We start from the raw sequence: 15382 nt of genomic DNA on the forward strand, positions 1-15382 counted from the left end.
AGTCCCCTAATACCCTATTAACTAGAACACATTACTGTTTAGTGTTAGTAATACAAATGATGAGAGGTCTGGTTCTTTTAATTAACCTGGTGTGTTTTTTTCACTCACTCACCACAAGTGAACTGGCCCTTGAAGAATCCCATAATCCTGGGAAACTTCTTATTTTCCACAATTTTGAAACCTAATTTTTTGTGCAAATGATTTTTCTAAATCAAGCCAATTTAACACATTTTTCTGTGGTGTAACATGTATTCTTTGTTGCTGTACACAGATTTTAAATGTAAAGGCTGTCAGACATTGACATAATTTAAAATGTTAACAATTATCACTGATCACTTGCACACAAACATATACATGCGCATACAAATGCCCCAGCACACGTGTGGGGACAGAACAGAAGTGTGTGTGCACCCATACAAACACTGACAACTGTGCAAACAGGCAACCCTACAACACACATTTCACAAAATCATCACTCACACACACACACACACACACACAAACACACACACACTGTACTGTTGGCAGGCTGGCAGACTCTCTGGGCAGATACCAGGCCTTTGATGGCTTGCTGGGTTCATCCACTCTGTTTGGTCAAAAGTGTGTGTGTGAGTGTGTTTGTGTGTGTTTGTGGTTAAATCCACCTTGGCCACAGTTTGCCTCTCCATCTCCCCAGTGTGACAGCGCTGAAAAGAGCTTCTGTTTCGGGGCCAGCCTCATCCCACATTAATCAACAACGCTGCAAGGGCGAGCGGGAGGGAAGGAGGGATGGAGGGAGAGCAGAGGTGGAAGGGGGGGAGAGACAGAGGGGGCAGGGAGGGTGACCGCCCAAACCAGCTACACCCTACGCTGTCTTCTGTTCCAACACCTCTCCTGCCTGGTTACCTCTACTTTTTTTTTTTTTTTTTTTTACCTCTGTCTGATTTTCTCTTTTACCAACCCACCAATTTTCTCTCTTCATTAGCTTCTTCTTGTTATCCGCCCCTTCACCTTGTGTTGATAGTGTCAGCACACACACACAGTGACACACACGTGCATGCATACAGACAAAAACACAGACAGACACCTTGGCAGCCATGGCACAGTCTCCCTCGGCACCTCACAGCACCCAACTCCCCTCTCTTCATCTATTCACCCTCCCTCCTCCTCCTCTCCTGCCAGCCTTAATTCCTCTCCCCCTCCATCGCTCCCACCACTTCGCCATCTTTCCCTCTGCTGCTTTCTCCCTCTGTCACTCCCTTGCTGTGTTGTAATAATAAACACCCCGTCCAGCTGGGCTGATATAGGGCTGGAGTCAGTTTCATCGCCTGTTGCCGGGCGAAGCGGGGGGAAAATCAGTGGGGAGCCATGGAGGCAGTGGGTCCCAGCAGGTGATGCATCCTCGACTTGATACTGGCGGACTTAGGTGTACTGGGAAATTTCATCCGCGCCAAGTCTTTGCATTTGAAATGATTAATGCACACAGAGGGATTTATTGTAATGGCTTTCTTTACTACAGCTGTTTGATACAAACAAAGGCAATAGCTTACAGTGTAAAAGGACACATAATTAACCCAATTATTGTCATATTTGTGCAATAGTTGTTCACCGTTCCTATTCCAAAAGATTATTCATTTCAGAAGTTGAAGGTTTAGATAAATGAGGTTCTTCCTCTGTTGGCTAAAAGAAGATATTTCTTTCAACAGCTGCAAACACTCCAGTTTCCTGCTTGAGTGTAAAAGGTGGTCAGGGAACGGGTTCATCCTCCCAGGGCTTAGAAACAGGTTGCACAGAAATGGGCCACAACTATTAATCTCCCAGGGAGTCGTGTCCTTGTTTGCTTTACACAACCGCTTCTGGCCCAGGTGTGATCTTGTGCTCTTGACCTTTATAGAAGGGGAAGGTTGTGCAGGTGGAAATATGGACTGAATATAAAGAAACTCAACTCAACTTAGCTGCAAACTGTAGGACACTGATCTGAAAATTTAGTAAAATCCCAGGATCTGTAAAAGATAATTTTTCTTGTTCTCCTTTAAGATGATTAATCTGTCTTTGGCTGACCTTTCTGACACCAACAACTAGGAGAAAAAAAACAGTACATCAAAATCAGAACTTATTTTAAAACCGCCCACGATCACAGAAATTAGATTTGCATAAGGATACAATGCCTTAAAAAAACAGATACTTCACTGCAAATTTCAGATGTTGTGGAAAGAATAATTTTTATTTCTTATGCAAATTTCAAAGAAAGACGCACATTTCTTCTAAAAGCAGCCTAAACCAACAAAACATTTATAAAATATTAATTTTCTGTGTTAATGTAATCAAATTTGAAATTGGACTAGTGAAGGGTAAATACTGTTGTCCCATTGTGTTTTACAGCTAGTGTCAGTTACAGGTCATCTGCAGGCATCTGTTTACCAAAATATGTGTACTTATTATTTTGTTATTTTCATTCTTTAAAAGTCACCAGAACGCAGGAAAAAACTTTTCCTGCATGGGTTTCAAAATTTATTTTTGAGGTTTCAAGGTTGACCAATATGTAGGGGGTATAAACAAAACCTTCCAATAGCGTTGTGTTTATGTGTGAATTATTTAAAAAGTGGATTCAGCTCCCATTAAATATGTATCTTCAATTACATAATTATTCAGAAATAATTTATTGGGGGAGTAAAAGATGTTTTTCAAAAGTTGGGGCTGACTTGTCCCCTCAGACCCCTTGGTATCTGGGCCCAAGGTTCTTATTCCATAAAATAAACAAACAACTTGAAACAGTTTCAAGCAAACAGTTAATAAGTGGGACACGGGCTCGGTTTACCCTAAGTTTGTCCTGAGTAAGATTTCACAAATCCCTCAGCAATGATAAATAAAGCCCATAAAGGATTCAGAAAAAACAACAGAGACACAGAAGCAGAGCGTGTCCCTCACCCCGAGTGCTGAAGCTGATGCTGAACCAATTATAACACTCCTGATGGGCATGTTTTGGATCTACATTGTGTTTGTCTAATTAATTAGCATATAGCCTATGGAAAGCACCAATGAGCTGTTGTAGTAATTAATTCATCTAGATACACTGCACCCGGAGCCAAGGTTACTGTACATTCATGTGCAGAGCTACAGTACATCCCTACAGAACGGTGTGTTGTTAATGCAGCGCTGACGAAGTGTGACAGAACTTCCCATTACACTGAATTGTGTTCCTACGAAGCCGAAGCACTTCTTTATTTTTTGCTGCTATAGTGGTGTTGACAGCATAATAAGGTTTGCCTGGTGAACAATGTAAAATAAAAAAAACATGTGGCAGTTTAAACATCAAATATCTTTATGGTAATGTTTAGAAATGTTGTGGTTCAGCGTGGCAGTTTTATGGATCGCTATTGCTCATTTTTAAAATATTGGATATTGCTTTGGACAAGGCTAACAGGAGCAAGTGAGCACTCGTCTGTTGTTGCCGACTTGACAGGAGACCGGAGCAGTACGTATATCCGTGGCCGGGCCGGGAGTGTCTCCCTCTGTTCAAACGGCAGGAATAGATCAGTGACAGGCAGCCAAGCCCAGTAGACAGAGGTCACCGCCTCGGTGAAATCAACCGAGGGGATGGAGGGGTGGGGGTAGCCGCTGTGGCGTGAGAGATATGTGAGTGTGTGTTTGTGATGTGTCAGAGAAGGAGGGAGTGTTTGTGTTCGGTGGCTGACACAGAAGCTGCTGACGTTTCAAGCTTAACCGAGTTGCCCTGTCGCTGTGTACATCTCAACGCTCTGATTCAGTAGACGCACCTGACCTTCAGCTACTCAGTCCCTTATGATTAACTCAGCCTAATCTATAATTACAGTCTCCCCTGTCTAATAACAATATATATCTTCAAACTCAGCTCGCCTCCATATATTATATGTCATCCTATAATTTCTAAAGAAACAGAAGGAACGAGAAATCGAGAAATGTGCTGCTGCTGCTGGTGGTTCTGTGTTTGTTGTAAAAGGTCACTTGTAATTTTCGCTGCCAAATCAGCCTCAACAATTTCTCTGGCAGGCTTTTCCAGCATTGCGCCGGAGTGTGTGTGACCTTTTTAGTGGGCAGATGATAACCGTTTCCGCCGAGACAGGAATAGAAAACAAAATGACCTGTTTAGAGACCAGAAAGGGCGGCGTAAGCAGTTTGCAGCCTTGGCAAGCTACGCTTCTCTTTGTCAAGAATGGGAGAAAGTGAGGAAGTGGAGTACGACGAGAGAGATAGAAACAAAGATAGGGAAGAAAAATGAGTATGTATTGTGATCTCCGAAAGGCAAACAGTGTGTTCAGTAATCTTCGCTGACCTCAGCCTCTGGCCAGTGCAATATGGCTTTTCTTCTCGTCTCTCTGGTGTGTGCGAGTTTGTGTGCATCTCTGGTCTTCAGCCAGGGTAAGAGAGTTTCCTAAGGCGTGCTGGGGAAGACAAGCCAACCCGTGGTGGGATGATAGTGACCTTTCACCCACATCTGATCCTCTGCCGTGCCCTGCCAGTCGCGCTGCAACCGAACTGGGCGCAAAACAAGAAAATCTTGTCTAAATTCCAATTCACAGAGATCATCCCACTCAGCACTAAACTAGACCAGTAGTGCTTTTTAAACAATGGACCGATCTCAAAATAGTTCAGGGAAATGAGACTACTGAGTGACTGGTGACACAAGTCTGGGTCACACTTTAATTTACAGTAAAGTACTTATAGTAGCACTAAACATAAATAGTACTAAATATGACTAAATATAGTACTTATTAGATTTTATCAGAGTGTAATTCAGGGCACAGTTTGTTTACCATTTACAGTTCTGCTGTAATGTGTCCCTAAGTACTCTGTAAGAAAGTCTAATAAAGGTCTAACAGTGGGAAACAATACACTTTAGTTTACAGTTCAGTTCTGTTATTATGTGTCCCTAATTACCCTCTAATGAAGTCTAATAACGGTCTAATTATGGGTATAATACTAAGACCATATTATTTACAGCTTGTTATGTCTTATTAGTGTTCTGTTAAGTGGTGTGCTGTCTAATTAGGGTATAACCACTGTCTGATAGAAATGTATTATTTCTAGTTTTTGTCTAATTTCACGTAAAATAAAGTGCAACCAAAGTTCAGATAAAGTACACCACCAGTGCTAAGAAAAGACAGTTTTCACATTGTCTTCGTGCACAATTTAAACTAAGATCTCACCTGAAATATAGTCGCCCAAGGAAAAGCTCCTAGCACAAGACTAACTTCAGGCTGCAAAATATTAAATAATGACTACTGTATGATCTACTATTTAAAGACTGCTGTGGTTAAGTAAAAATTTCTCACATTCCCTGCTCAGGGCAGTGTGCACACCCATTTTTCCCTCTGCCCATTTATTTCCTCCTCACAGCAGAAGCACAGACAGCAGAAATCAGGGCAGAGGAAAGCACTGCAATAAAGGGGTTAAAGATCTGCCTTGAGGGTTGTCAAAAGTCTTCTTTAACACCCGTATAGTTGAAGGATAAAGCATGTCAGGGGGAAACAAACCACATCCACCCATACTGTGGAACATGTTGCTGTGGAAAATGTCAGTTTTTTTCTATCTCTCTTCATGACAGTTTCCCAGATACTCCCAGATGGGCTGCTTTGACAGCTCTCAGTGGGACACCGGAGTGGCATCCATGGGATATTAGTTTAGGTCAGAGTTAGATGGACACACTCCTGGGCTGGGTACCACAGCTATTTGGGACTATTTTATCTCGACTCACACCATATTTCTTCACTATAACACAGTGTTTTTGGTTTAGTGCCTTCAGATTGTCATTGTTTTGACATTTGAGCGCATTTCTTGTTTTTTTTTAGATCTTTTCCTCCTACTGGGAACTGACATTTCCTCTCTTAGATGTATTTCAAATCCATTGTTTGGTTTGACAACACTACATTGTCTTGGCCCTGCGTTGACCTTTCACCTTGTTTGTGACCCTAGATGGACACCATGGAAGCTCTGGGAGAGGAGATCAGTGGGATGGCACGTTGCCCGTACGACGCCAAACATGCCAATGTTGCCCTCTTTGCTGGTAAGACTAAACACATCTCTACAGCAACTATTTTTCTGTATTTGAAGCACTTAAAGGGAAAGCTCGTGTTTTTGGAAGTGGCGTGCTATGAGGATAATCAGTAAATGTATTACCTACAGTAGATGGCAGTCAATATGCTCCCAGTTCGGAAAAGCACAGAGAAACGTGCAGTGCTGTGGACAAAACATATTTACAAAAAGCCCCATCTTAAAAATCAGTTTAAGTGTATGCTAAATTTAGAATATTTACACTGCTTTTTGTGGCAGTCAAACAGCTTTCTCTGGTGGGAATTAGCTGTTGTACAAGACAAATATTGCTCTCCAAACCAACCAGACTCCTTTTGCAAAATCAGTAATTTTACCTTGCAGACTACAGGACTTACAGGTCGACCACTGCCTCGATCTGTTAGGCTGTTTGTGTTTTTGTCTGACTTCAGTGACTCTGAACTAACCCTTTAGAACACCAAAGCCACACAATAATGCAAACAAAGTAAGTGATCGAAGCAGCAGTAGACCGGCAACTCCCATGTTCTTCAAGGCAAAATGACTGATTTCGCCAATAGAGTTGGAGAGAGCAACATTTGGTTTATATCATGGTGGTTTCCTGTTGGAAAAGGCTGGCTGACAGCCTGAAAATAACCAGAATACAGTGTACTCACTTTTTTAGTTGCACCTTTTTTTTAGTCGGCTAAAATAAGGTCTGCCTCTGACTCTGTTCACAGCAGTACTTTGCTTAGCCTCCTACACCGGCAGTCCTGCTGCTTTCCCAAACTAGGGGCATGTTGACCGCCACCTACTGTTGCTAAAACACTCACTTGAGATAATTACCTCATACAACCCCGCTTCAAATAATCCCAGTCATCCCTTTAATTATCATCACTGTGATTTTCAATCTTAATGTCCTTTCCTGGGGCTTAAGTTGAGAGAAACTCCTCACATTTCCCTTAAGTGAAGTAGATCAAGTGTGTGTGATACCACTGCCGTACTACTGCTGTCATTGGCTGCCATGAGGCAAAAACATTCCTCCCAATTTTCTCCTATCTGCGCTCATAAAACATTGGAACATGTTTAAGCTAGATGGGAAAACTGAGTCTATTTGAGCGAAGGGATTAGTTGCGGTCGTATTAAATATTGTTCTTAATACCCTGCGGTTTATTCTAATGGCAGTACTCTGACAACATGTCAAGAGCAAAGCCAGTGTGTGTTACAGGCACTAGAGCAAATCGTCAAACTCGAGGCCACATTTGCTCTGCGTCACTGGAAACACATCAATAGTATTGTGGTAATGGACAAAAAAACAGAAAAATCTTTTCTGTCATCTTCTTTGTCTCTCGTTCACTTTCTTTCAAAATGCATACGATTAAAAATAAGTCACAAACGGCTGGTACCAGAATGAGTCAGCTTTCCGTTGGCGGGGTGAGATTCCTCTGATGCCACGGACCCGCAGGCTGCGAAAGACACTCAGTCCCCGTTCATATTTGCTGTGAACCGATTTATGGCGGTATTGATGAGCTGTTCCCGCCTGTTTAAAGCCGAGGAGGAGCGTAAACGCCGAGCTTGACCAGTTAATGTGTAGCAGAGCAGCTTGGAAGCACTGAGTAATCAAGAGGGTTCCTCTGCCTGCTATCCTTTCAATTATGTAGTTTGAGTTTCCACTGTGGTTACAGCCGAGGCAGGCTGAGGTCATGCTGCTGCTGGATTGTGTTCGTGAAGCATGTGTGTGTACATATGTGTGTGTAACTGTGGGTTTCTGAGAGCCTCAAAGACTGTGTGCACTCTGAGAAATAAAGGTGCTAACTAGAACTGTAAAGGGATCTTTGGCTCATCCCTATAGAACAATCCTTTTTGGTAAAGGTCACACTTGCAGCCTTTTCAGAGTTCTACCTAGCACCTGACATAAAGGGTTATACCATGATCATCTGTGAAAGGCTTCACCCAGAACCCCCTATGACAGGTTCTGTCCAGAATTTTTCCACAAGAACCCACCCAAGGGGTTCTACTGAGAACCTGTTTATAGTCAAAGGGTTTTATATATATTTATATACTATATTCCAAGGGTTTCATCTTGAAACCACCTAGTGTGTTCTACCAAGAACCTTATAATAGTACAAAGGTTTTATCAAGAATCCACTCAGAGGGTTCTATCGAGAACCTTTTTATATCTCAAGGGTTTTATCTAGAGCCCACCAAAAGGGTTCTATTGAGAACCTTTTATATTCTAAGGGTTTTATGGGTCTAGATACCACCCACAGGGCTCTACCAAAGACCATTTTGTATTTCGGGGGTTTTATCTATAACCCAGGCAGGGGGTTCCACTGATAGCCCTTTCATATTCCAAGGGTTTTATTGAGAACGCACTCAGTGGGTTCTACAGAGAACCTTTTATAGTTTATATATATGCTACAAAGAACCTTTAATAAAAGAGTTCTTCAAGGATTTCAACAATCCCTGAAGAACTCTTTCTTTGAAAAGGGTTCTTAATGTAATCTATATTCTTACAAAGAGCCTTTGACGAAAGCCTTTCTTCAGAAAAGGGCTTTCAGAAGCAAATGGTTCTGGTAGAACCTCAACCCTTCAGAATGAACCTTTTGGTAAGCCTTATTTCCAAGAGTGTATGTGTGTATGTGCGTGTGTGTGTGTGTGAGAGAGTTAATGCAGGGCTCCAGTGTTTGTTTGTGCTTTTTGAAGTGTGTTTGCGAAAGTGAGCAATTACAAATGTGCAACATGTTCAAGTGTGTGTACAGCCTGTTTGTTGTCCATCAGAGAGTCTCTCCGGTTTGTGTGAATCATTCATTTTCCAGGTCTGTGCCATCTGAAACGTGTTTGTGTATCCAGCCACAGAGAGCAGGAATCTCTGAGTGGCTTTATGTGTTTTTCTTTTGACTGAACTTAACTCTTTTCACCTTTTCCTCTTCCTTCTCTGTCTTTCCCTCTTCTTTCTTCTCCCATCGTTCCCTCTTATTGCTCTTTCTTGTCCCCCCTCTCCAGATGGCAAGCTGTACTCAGCCACTGTTACAGACTTTCTTGCGATCGATGCGGTCATCTATCGTAGCCTAGGAGACAGCCCGACTCTGCGCACTGTCAAACACGACTCTAAATGGCTGAAAGGTGAGTGAGGGTGGCCATACACTCAAACAAACTCTCTGTGGGTGAAAAGCACCAAGCTGACTGACGAGTTAGAAAACAAACTCAGGTTTCGACATGCATGCTTGACCACGTATTTTTGTGATTTATTTGTGTATATGTGTGTTTTGTGCCTCTGCGTATGAATCTAGTTGCACTTATGCTAATGCCACAAGCTCTGTTTGACGCATTACATTTTGCCAACCTGCCCCGGTAGAATTGATGTAGGCAGGAAATTGCTCTGCCCCAGGGAGAAACAAGCACAAGTCCAGCCTGTCAAAACTCAATAGAGAGATCCTCCTTCCCTTGCATGCAAATTGTTTCGCTGATATGATGGATGATAGATTGAGGCACTCAAGGCTCACACAGTTGGTGCTTTTCTGCATAATATGACAGATATTCTGGCTGTTTACTGTGAAATACGGTGTCAGAACTGTTTTGTCACGGGCAAAACGTCACTTTGAGTCATATTTCATTTTATTTTTCCCCCCCGCAGAGCCCTACTTTGTCCAGGCAGTCGATTATGGGGACTTCATCTACTTCTTCTTTCGGGAAATTGCCATGGAGTACAACACAATGGGAAAGGTAAATGCTGAACCTATTCTTTTGCTCTTGTTTGAAGTCTAATCAGAGGTGACTTCCTATTTACCAGGAGATTCAGGAAGTTGCCTGAGGAAACTAACAGGATATGGGTGTATCACATAACTGGAAGGAGGCTTTCAGGAGCTGTAAAGTGGCCAAACATTTTTCAGCAACAGATAAACACTAGGCAGGATGCAGGACCTAAAATAGATCCAAAAAGGGAATTCAGTGGATGCCTGGAGATCCCATTTTCAAGTCTAAATATAAGCTTGAATTGCACGTCCACATCTGTCCGGCAATGCTCCTGTTTGACCTATCGTCTTAGTGTTTCCCAGGAGGATTCAAGTGTCTCTCAAAAATGAGACGGAGAGGCTGAATAAGAAGCAGGTTTTATACCAGAGGGACAGTAACAGGCATTTCTTTCTATTAATCTCCTCATTTCAGCTTTGGGCCCTTCCCCTTAGAACGTTTAATTGGATAGCAGGTAGATAGAAACACATTATGGAAATGAATAGATCAATATGTATTTTTCAGAAGAAATGAAAGGAAACACACAAGAGGGAGTGCGAGAAAAAGAGAGGGGACGAGATGAGAACAGAGCGGAGGTAACGAGAAACACAGACATAATGGATTCGCTGCCAGAAGTGACAGGCATGTGTTATCCCGAGCATGAATACAGATCAGGCCTCTCAATCTGCTGGGTGTTTTGAAAGCAATGTCAGTGTAATTATGCATGTGCTGGTAGATCTGATGGTGCAGAGAGCAATTTAACATTTAGTGAATGATATCTCTTCATTGTTATATAAAGTAGATTGGCCTTCTCTGAAAATGTAAGCAGTCATTTGTGCTTTTTGGCAGATTGTTTTACTGTAGCAGGTTTGTGTTTGCTTTAGTTTTAATGTTGGATTGTGTGTTGTTATCTAGAAAATGCAACAGGATAAATATTTCATTACTCAAGTGAATTAACAAGCCATAAGTGAGACATTTATTTGGTGTGAGTGGTGTGTGTTTATGTGTGTGTGTGTAGTGGCTGTGGTAACACACAGATAAGCCAGTGTTGGGGTATCTATAGCAGTGAGAAATGTGAGAAACTGAACTGATATATGTAAAGCTGATATAATTCCACATTCAACTTGACAGTCTCACCTGTTCAGTGTAATGCATTTTCTATAATCTCAATGCTCTGTAATCTCACAGTAAACAGGCTCATGTACCCGGTGAGCTTTTTTAAGTTGAAATGACTATGATTGCCAGTGAAAAGACGTTCAGAATGGGTTCAAAAGTGCAAGTTGAAGACGTAGATTGAACGTTCACATTTGGACCATATTTCACCAGGATTTGCAACTGTGACATTTTTCATCCTCTACAATGTGCAAATAATAGCCTAGCGTCAAAGCTACAGCCAAATTTCTCAGTTGAAAGCCATAATTTTTTTTGGACTTACATAGGACTCAAACCTCAGATTCCTGGATGAAAGTCCTGTGTTTAACCCATTCATCCACCACGTCTTAGTGCTGATTATGGACTTTCTTGCTCTTTATACTATGTGACCTGACCACTTAATGCCTTTCTGCCAAAGAAATCTCTCTGGTGCTTCTGGCAGAAAAACCTAAAGCATCGTATTTAAAGCTTAACTTGTCGCAATACTGCAAGTCCTAGTGTACATATGTTCGAAATAGTGCAAATAAGCTGGACAGGAGGCACAATTTCCTGGGATATCTCAGTGAACACAGCCGGCAAACACAGCTTCCGAGACCAAGGGTGGCTCCTGGAACCCCACGGCTGAGTCGGCTAATTATGTGGTTAGCTCCACAGCTAACCGAGCTTACAAGCTAAGCTAACAGCAGACAGTGGTTAGCCCACTTTAGCAACAAGTAAACTAGCTAATTGCTGTCTGTCCATCAGGCAACTCTGAAAGCCTCTTGGTACTGTCCTTATAACGTTTAATGACATCTTTATGATAAGTCCAAATTGTACCACTTTGGTTGAGGTCATGAAAAATATTCATGACACATGGTCCTGTGACAGCCAGTGTCAAAAGCAACCACATATGACAGTTTAATGTCATGTTAAAACATAAAGCTAAGCAATTTCTTTAAGTCTGATAATGTCAAGTTGTCATGACAAAGACATTTCAAACAATGTCAACTCCATTAAAAAAGACATATACTGACCAAATGATACTTAATGACAACAGTCATAAGCATTCATAAAGACTCCTTCATGTTTGTGACATGTGTCATGACGTTGTTATGACAGTCTTGTGCCCACCCCTTCAAAATAAAGTGTTAAGACAACATTAAATATGTTAAAATTCCGTCTTCGTGTAGACTGCATTTTTCCTACCAGTGACTTTGGAGAAATACCTTAATACAAATCAATATTGTCTCTCTTTCAATCTACAACTGAACAAATGATCAGAAATTTGTGTTTTATGACACGTTGATGTTGTAACCACATTTTAGCTGATTGAAAAGAGGAATCAACCAGCTTTAAACAACAAAAAATGTTGAATTTCTGGTTGGTGTGCAATGGGCAGGTGTGTGTGTTTGATAGTGAAAGTGAACATGTGTTTTCAGCTCTATTGTGCATGCATTTTTTGGTTGTAATATATGCATGGGTGAGGGTGTGTTTATGTGTGGTTCTGTGTGTGTGTGTGTGTGTGTGTGTGTGTGTGTGTGTGTGTGTGTGTGTGTGTGTGTAGGGATCTGGTTTAAATGCATGTTCCTCCCATTCACACTGTTTACTCAAGGTTGCAATTTCAGGTCAGGGTTAGATTCATTGCTGTTAAGTATAGTGTGACAACAAGTAATTACAATACTGACTGTGTGATCGCACAGCAGAGTTGTAATTACAGCGTCGGCTCATATTTGAAGCTGTATACTTTAAATTGTCTGTTGCCAGGTGGTGACTCTTTAACAGCATATCAAACACACCAATTTACTCTTCTGAGTCTTTAATTTGCTATAAAGTGATGAAACGTTGGATTAAGACACCGCGGTGTCTCCCAAAGACTTATAGTCGTAACGGGGCCTGTAGTGTGTTCTGCTGGGAATCAAATTCAAAAGTATCTCATCTGTTGATGTTCAAAGTTCAAATAATCTCACCATCAGGTCCATTTAGCAGCTGTTATGGAGTTTTCAATCATATGGCATGATCTTTATCATAAGTAGGAATTTGCCTTGTTGTCACAGGAGTGTTCAAACTCACATTTTTTGTCTGAGAACTTAAAGGACTTCTTATCCAGGCTGCTTTAAAACCTTAAGCAGCATGACAAAAAGGTACTAAACTCTGTTGAGACTGTGTTCTCAATTTCTTACCCTCATTAAAATGCCAAGTACAAAACAAAAGATTCAGAGTTAAGTGTGTGTGAAAACTTTTTTATATAGCACATTATGGCCCATTATGAGTTTCTTACAACACTTAACAAAAAAACTAGTAGAGGCTGTTCAGATGCAAGAAAGGAATTACTGTATTTTATATCCAAAAGATGACAAAATATGAAAAAAATGAACGCTTTGGCCACAAAATCATTGTTATTTATTTTTGTTAAAGCCACCTCTGACCTTAAAGTGGAACTCCACCAATTTTACGCATCAAAGTCTGCTTATTGGTCTTGGGGAGGACTACTCTGTGTGTGGAAAAAAAAATTGTATTAAGGCTTATGTGGCTACAGAGGGACGTACGTGAAAATATGAGAATTTGCCTCAAGTGATGTCATTTGAGTGCTTGTTGGGTTTGAAGATAAAAAAAACTGATGGTGTGGAGTTAGAGGGAAGTTAGCTCACCATACAAGTGTAGCCTGCTCATGTAGCTTGAGGCTACGTTAGTAGCCTCTAACATAACACACTTAAATCTTCTACTGAATTATAGGCAGTCAGGTTGCATTGTGGGTAATGTAGGCATCTACATCTCTTGTTCTGCTGCATCAGTTATTATCCAATACAATTGGGCTTACTATGGCATGTTTATGACAGGTCTTGGTTCATGTAAAGTTCTCATAACAAAGACATCTCAAAGAATGTGAACTTTGCATTAAAAATGGCCTAACTGACCAAATGCACTTAATGACAACAGTCATAAACATTCATAAATATTCCTTCATGTTCATGACAGGGGTCATGTCGTGGTTATAATGGTATAATAATCTTAAGCATACCCCTTCAAATAAATTGTTGCTGAGCTCCTTTGATGAACAGTTAGTGAAAGACACTGCAGGTATGACACAAATGACTGCTAATGTAAAACCGTGAGATATCCAAATGTAACCTTTCACCTGTCTGTCTTGGTCAGGTGGTGTTTCCTCGGGTGGCGAGGGTTTGTAAGAATGACCGCGGTGGCTCACCCCGCGTCCTGGAGAAGCAGTGGACCTCATTTCTCAAGTCTCGCCTGAACTGCTCCATCCCCGGTGACTCCCACTTCTACTTCAACATCCTGCAGGCTGTGACAGATGTCATCCACATCAACGGGAGGGACGTGGTGATGGCGACATTCTCCACACCTTACAACAGGTACCCTGAGGAGCAGAGAACTAAATAAGACATTGAAAACTCAACACGTGTATCAAACCTCAGGAGGTTTGAGGTTAGAAATAGATTTGTTGAGGTCATTGAATTCAGCTCTTCTTTTCCCTCGTCTCAAATGAGTTTACATGTCAACAACTGTTTCGCACTTTCCATTTATTAACCCAATCATCTTTCTCAGTTTAAAATACTATTAAAATGCCCTCAATTTATCAACATTCTGACAGTGTGACCTTTGTTAATGTTAGTAGCGTGTGCTCCTGATGTGCCTCTTGGCGACATGTAATTCCTGAGACCACTGGGTCAACATTTACATCTTCTGTCAAAACAGTTTGGTTGCCCTTTTGACATGCAGGTGTTTCATCTTATTTTCCCTTCTACAATTCATATTCAGAACTGCTTTCATATTCATAGGCTGGGGGAGTTGTTATCTAAATTGAAAATTACCACAAAGCCATAGAGCTTGGCTGATAGCTCGCACATATTGTAATTTTCCATTTTATGGCTGCTTTTTAGCAGATAAGACAATTGCTTGTGACAATGCAATTGAGCATGGTTAATGGACATTAAAACCCAATGAAGCAGTGCCTCTGAAAATTTCTATAAGCGCCGGTTTTGATCCTGGCATTAATTTTCCATTTCATAGTCAGGGGGTGAAATTAGGAGGAGCACATTCAGACTGTAGGCAGCACTCGACACTTTGTGTCATTTAATTGTCTGTCTGGATGTCTGGCTCAGTTGCTGCCTGGCCCAGTCTCTTGCTAACTGGCTGGCTTGTTTGCCATCTATCTGCCTTGTTAGCAGCTTGATATAAACAGACATACAACTGTCTAACTTTCTGTACATATTCAATACTGAGGGTAATTACTGTAATTCGGTAGCTAAGCCAAGAATCAACAGCCCTCTGACCTTGCTCTCCATAATACTGCCCTTGTGTATGCTGTCTCCCCGATGTCTTAACCCATGATGCAACTGCCCGAAAATCCAGCCAGCTGAGCGAGATTTCTCTTTAAAAGAAAGTCTGATAAGGACTACACAATTCCGAGTTTCAATTCTAGTTTCTGAGAGCAGATGCATGAAAAATAGAAAAGTGACTCAGCAATCTGCTATGCATTGATTCCCCACAGACGGAA

General features: G+C 41.4%; 1 protein-coding gene across 3 annotated transcripts in view; it reads left to right on the plus strand.

Moving 5' to 3' along the window:
• Positions 1-15382, plus strand: part of sema6a (sema domain, transmembrane domain (TM), and cytoplasmic domain, (semaphorin) 6A) — a 146352-nt gene that overhangs the window by 88032 nt on the left and 42938 nt on the right. For all 3 annotated transcript variants that reach the window (XM_084728487.1, XM_084728488.1, XM_084728489.1), the window contains exons 7-10: positions 5932-6022; positions 9010-9129; positions 9641-9729; positions 14020-14237. In XM_084728487.1, the coding sequence (XP_084584613.1) occupies positions 5932-6022; positions 9010-9129; positions 9641-9729; positions 14020-14237 (518 nt within the window). The remainder of the gene's footprint in view (positions 1-5931; positions 6023-9009; positions 9130-9640; positions 9730-14019; positions 14238-15382) is intronic.

The sequence above is a fragment of the Lutjanus erythropterus genome, chromosome 10 (genome assembly GCF_056507025.1).
Source record: "Lutjanus erythropterus isolate fLutEry1 chromosome 10, fLutEry1.hap2, whole genome shotgun sequence".
NCBI lineage: Eukaryota > Metazoa > Chordata > Actinopteri > Lutjaniformes > Lutjanidae > Lutjanus > Lutjanus erythropterus.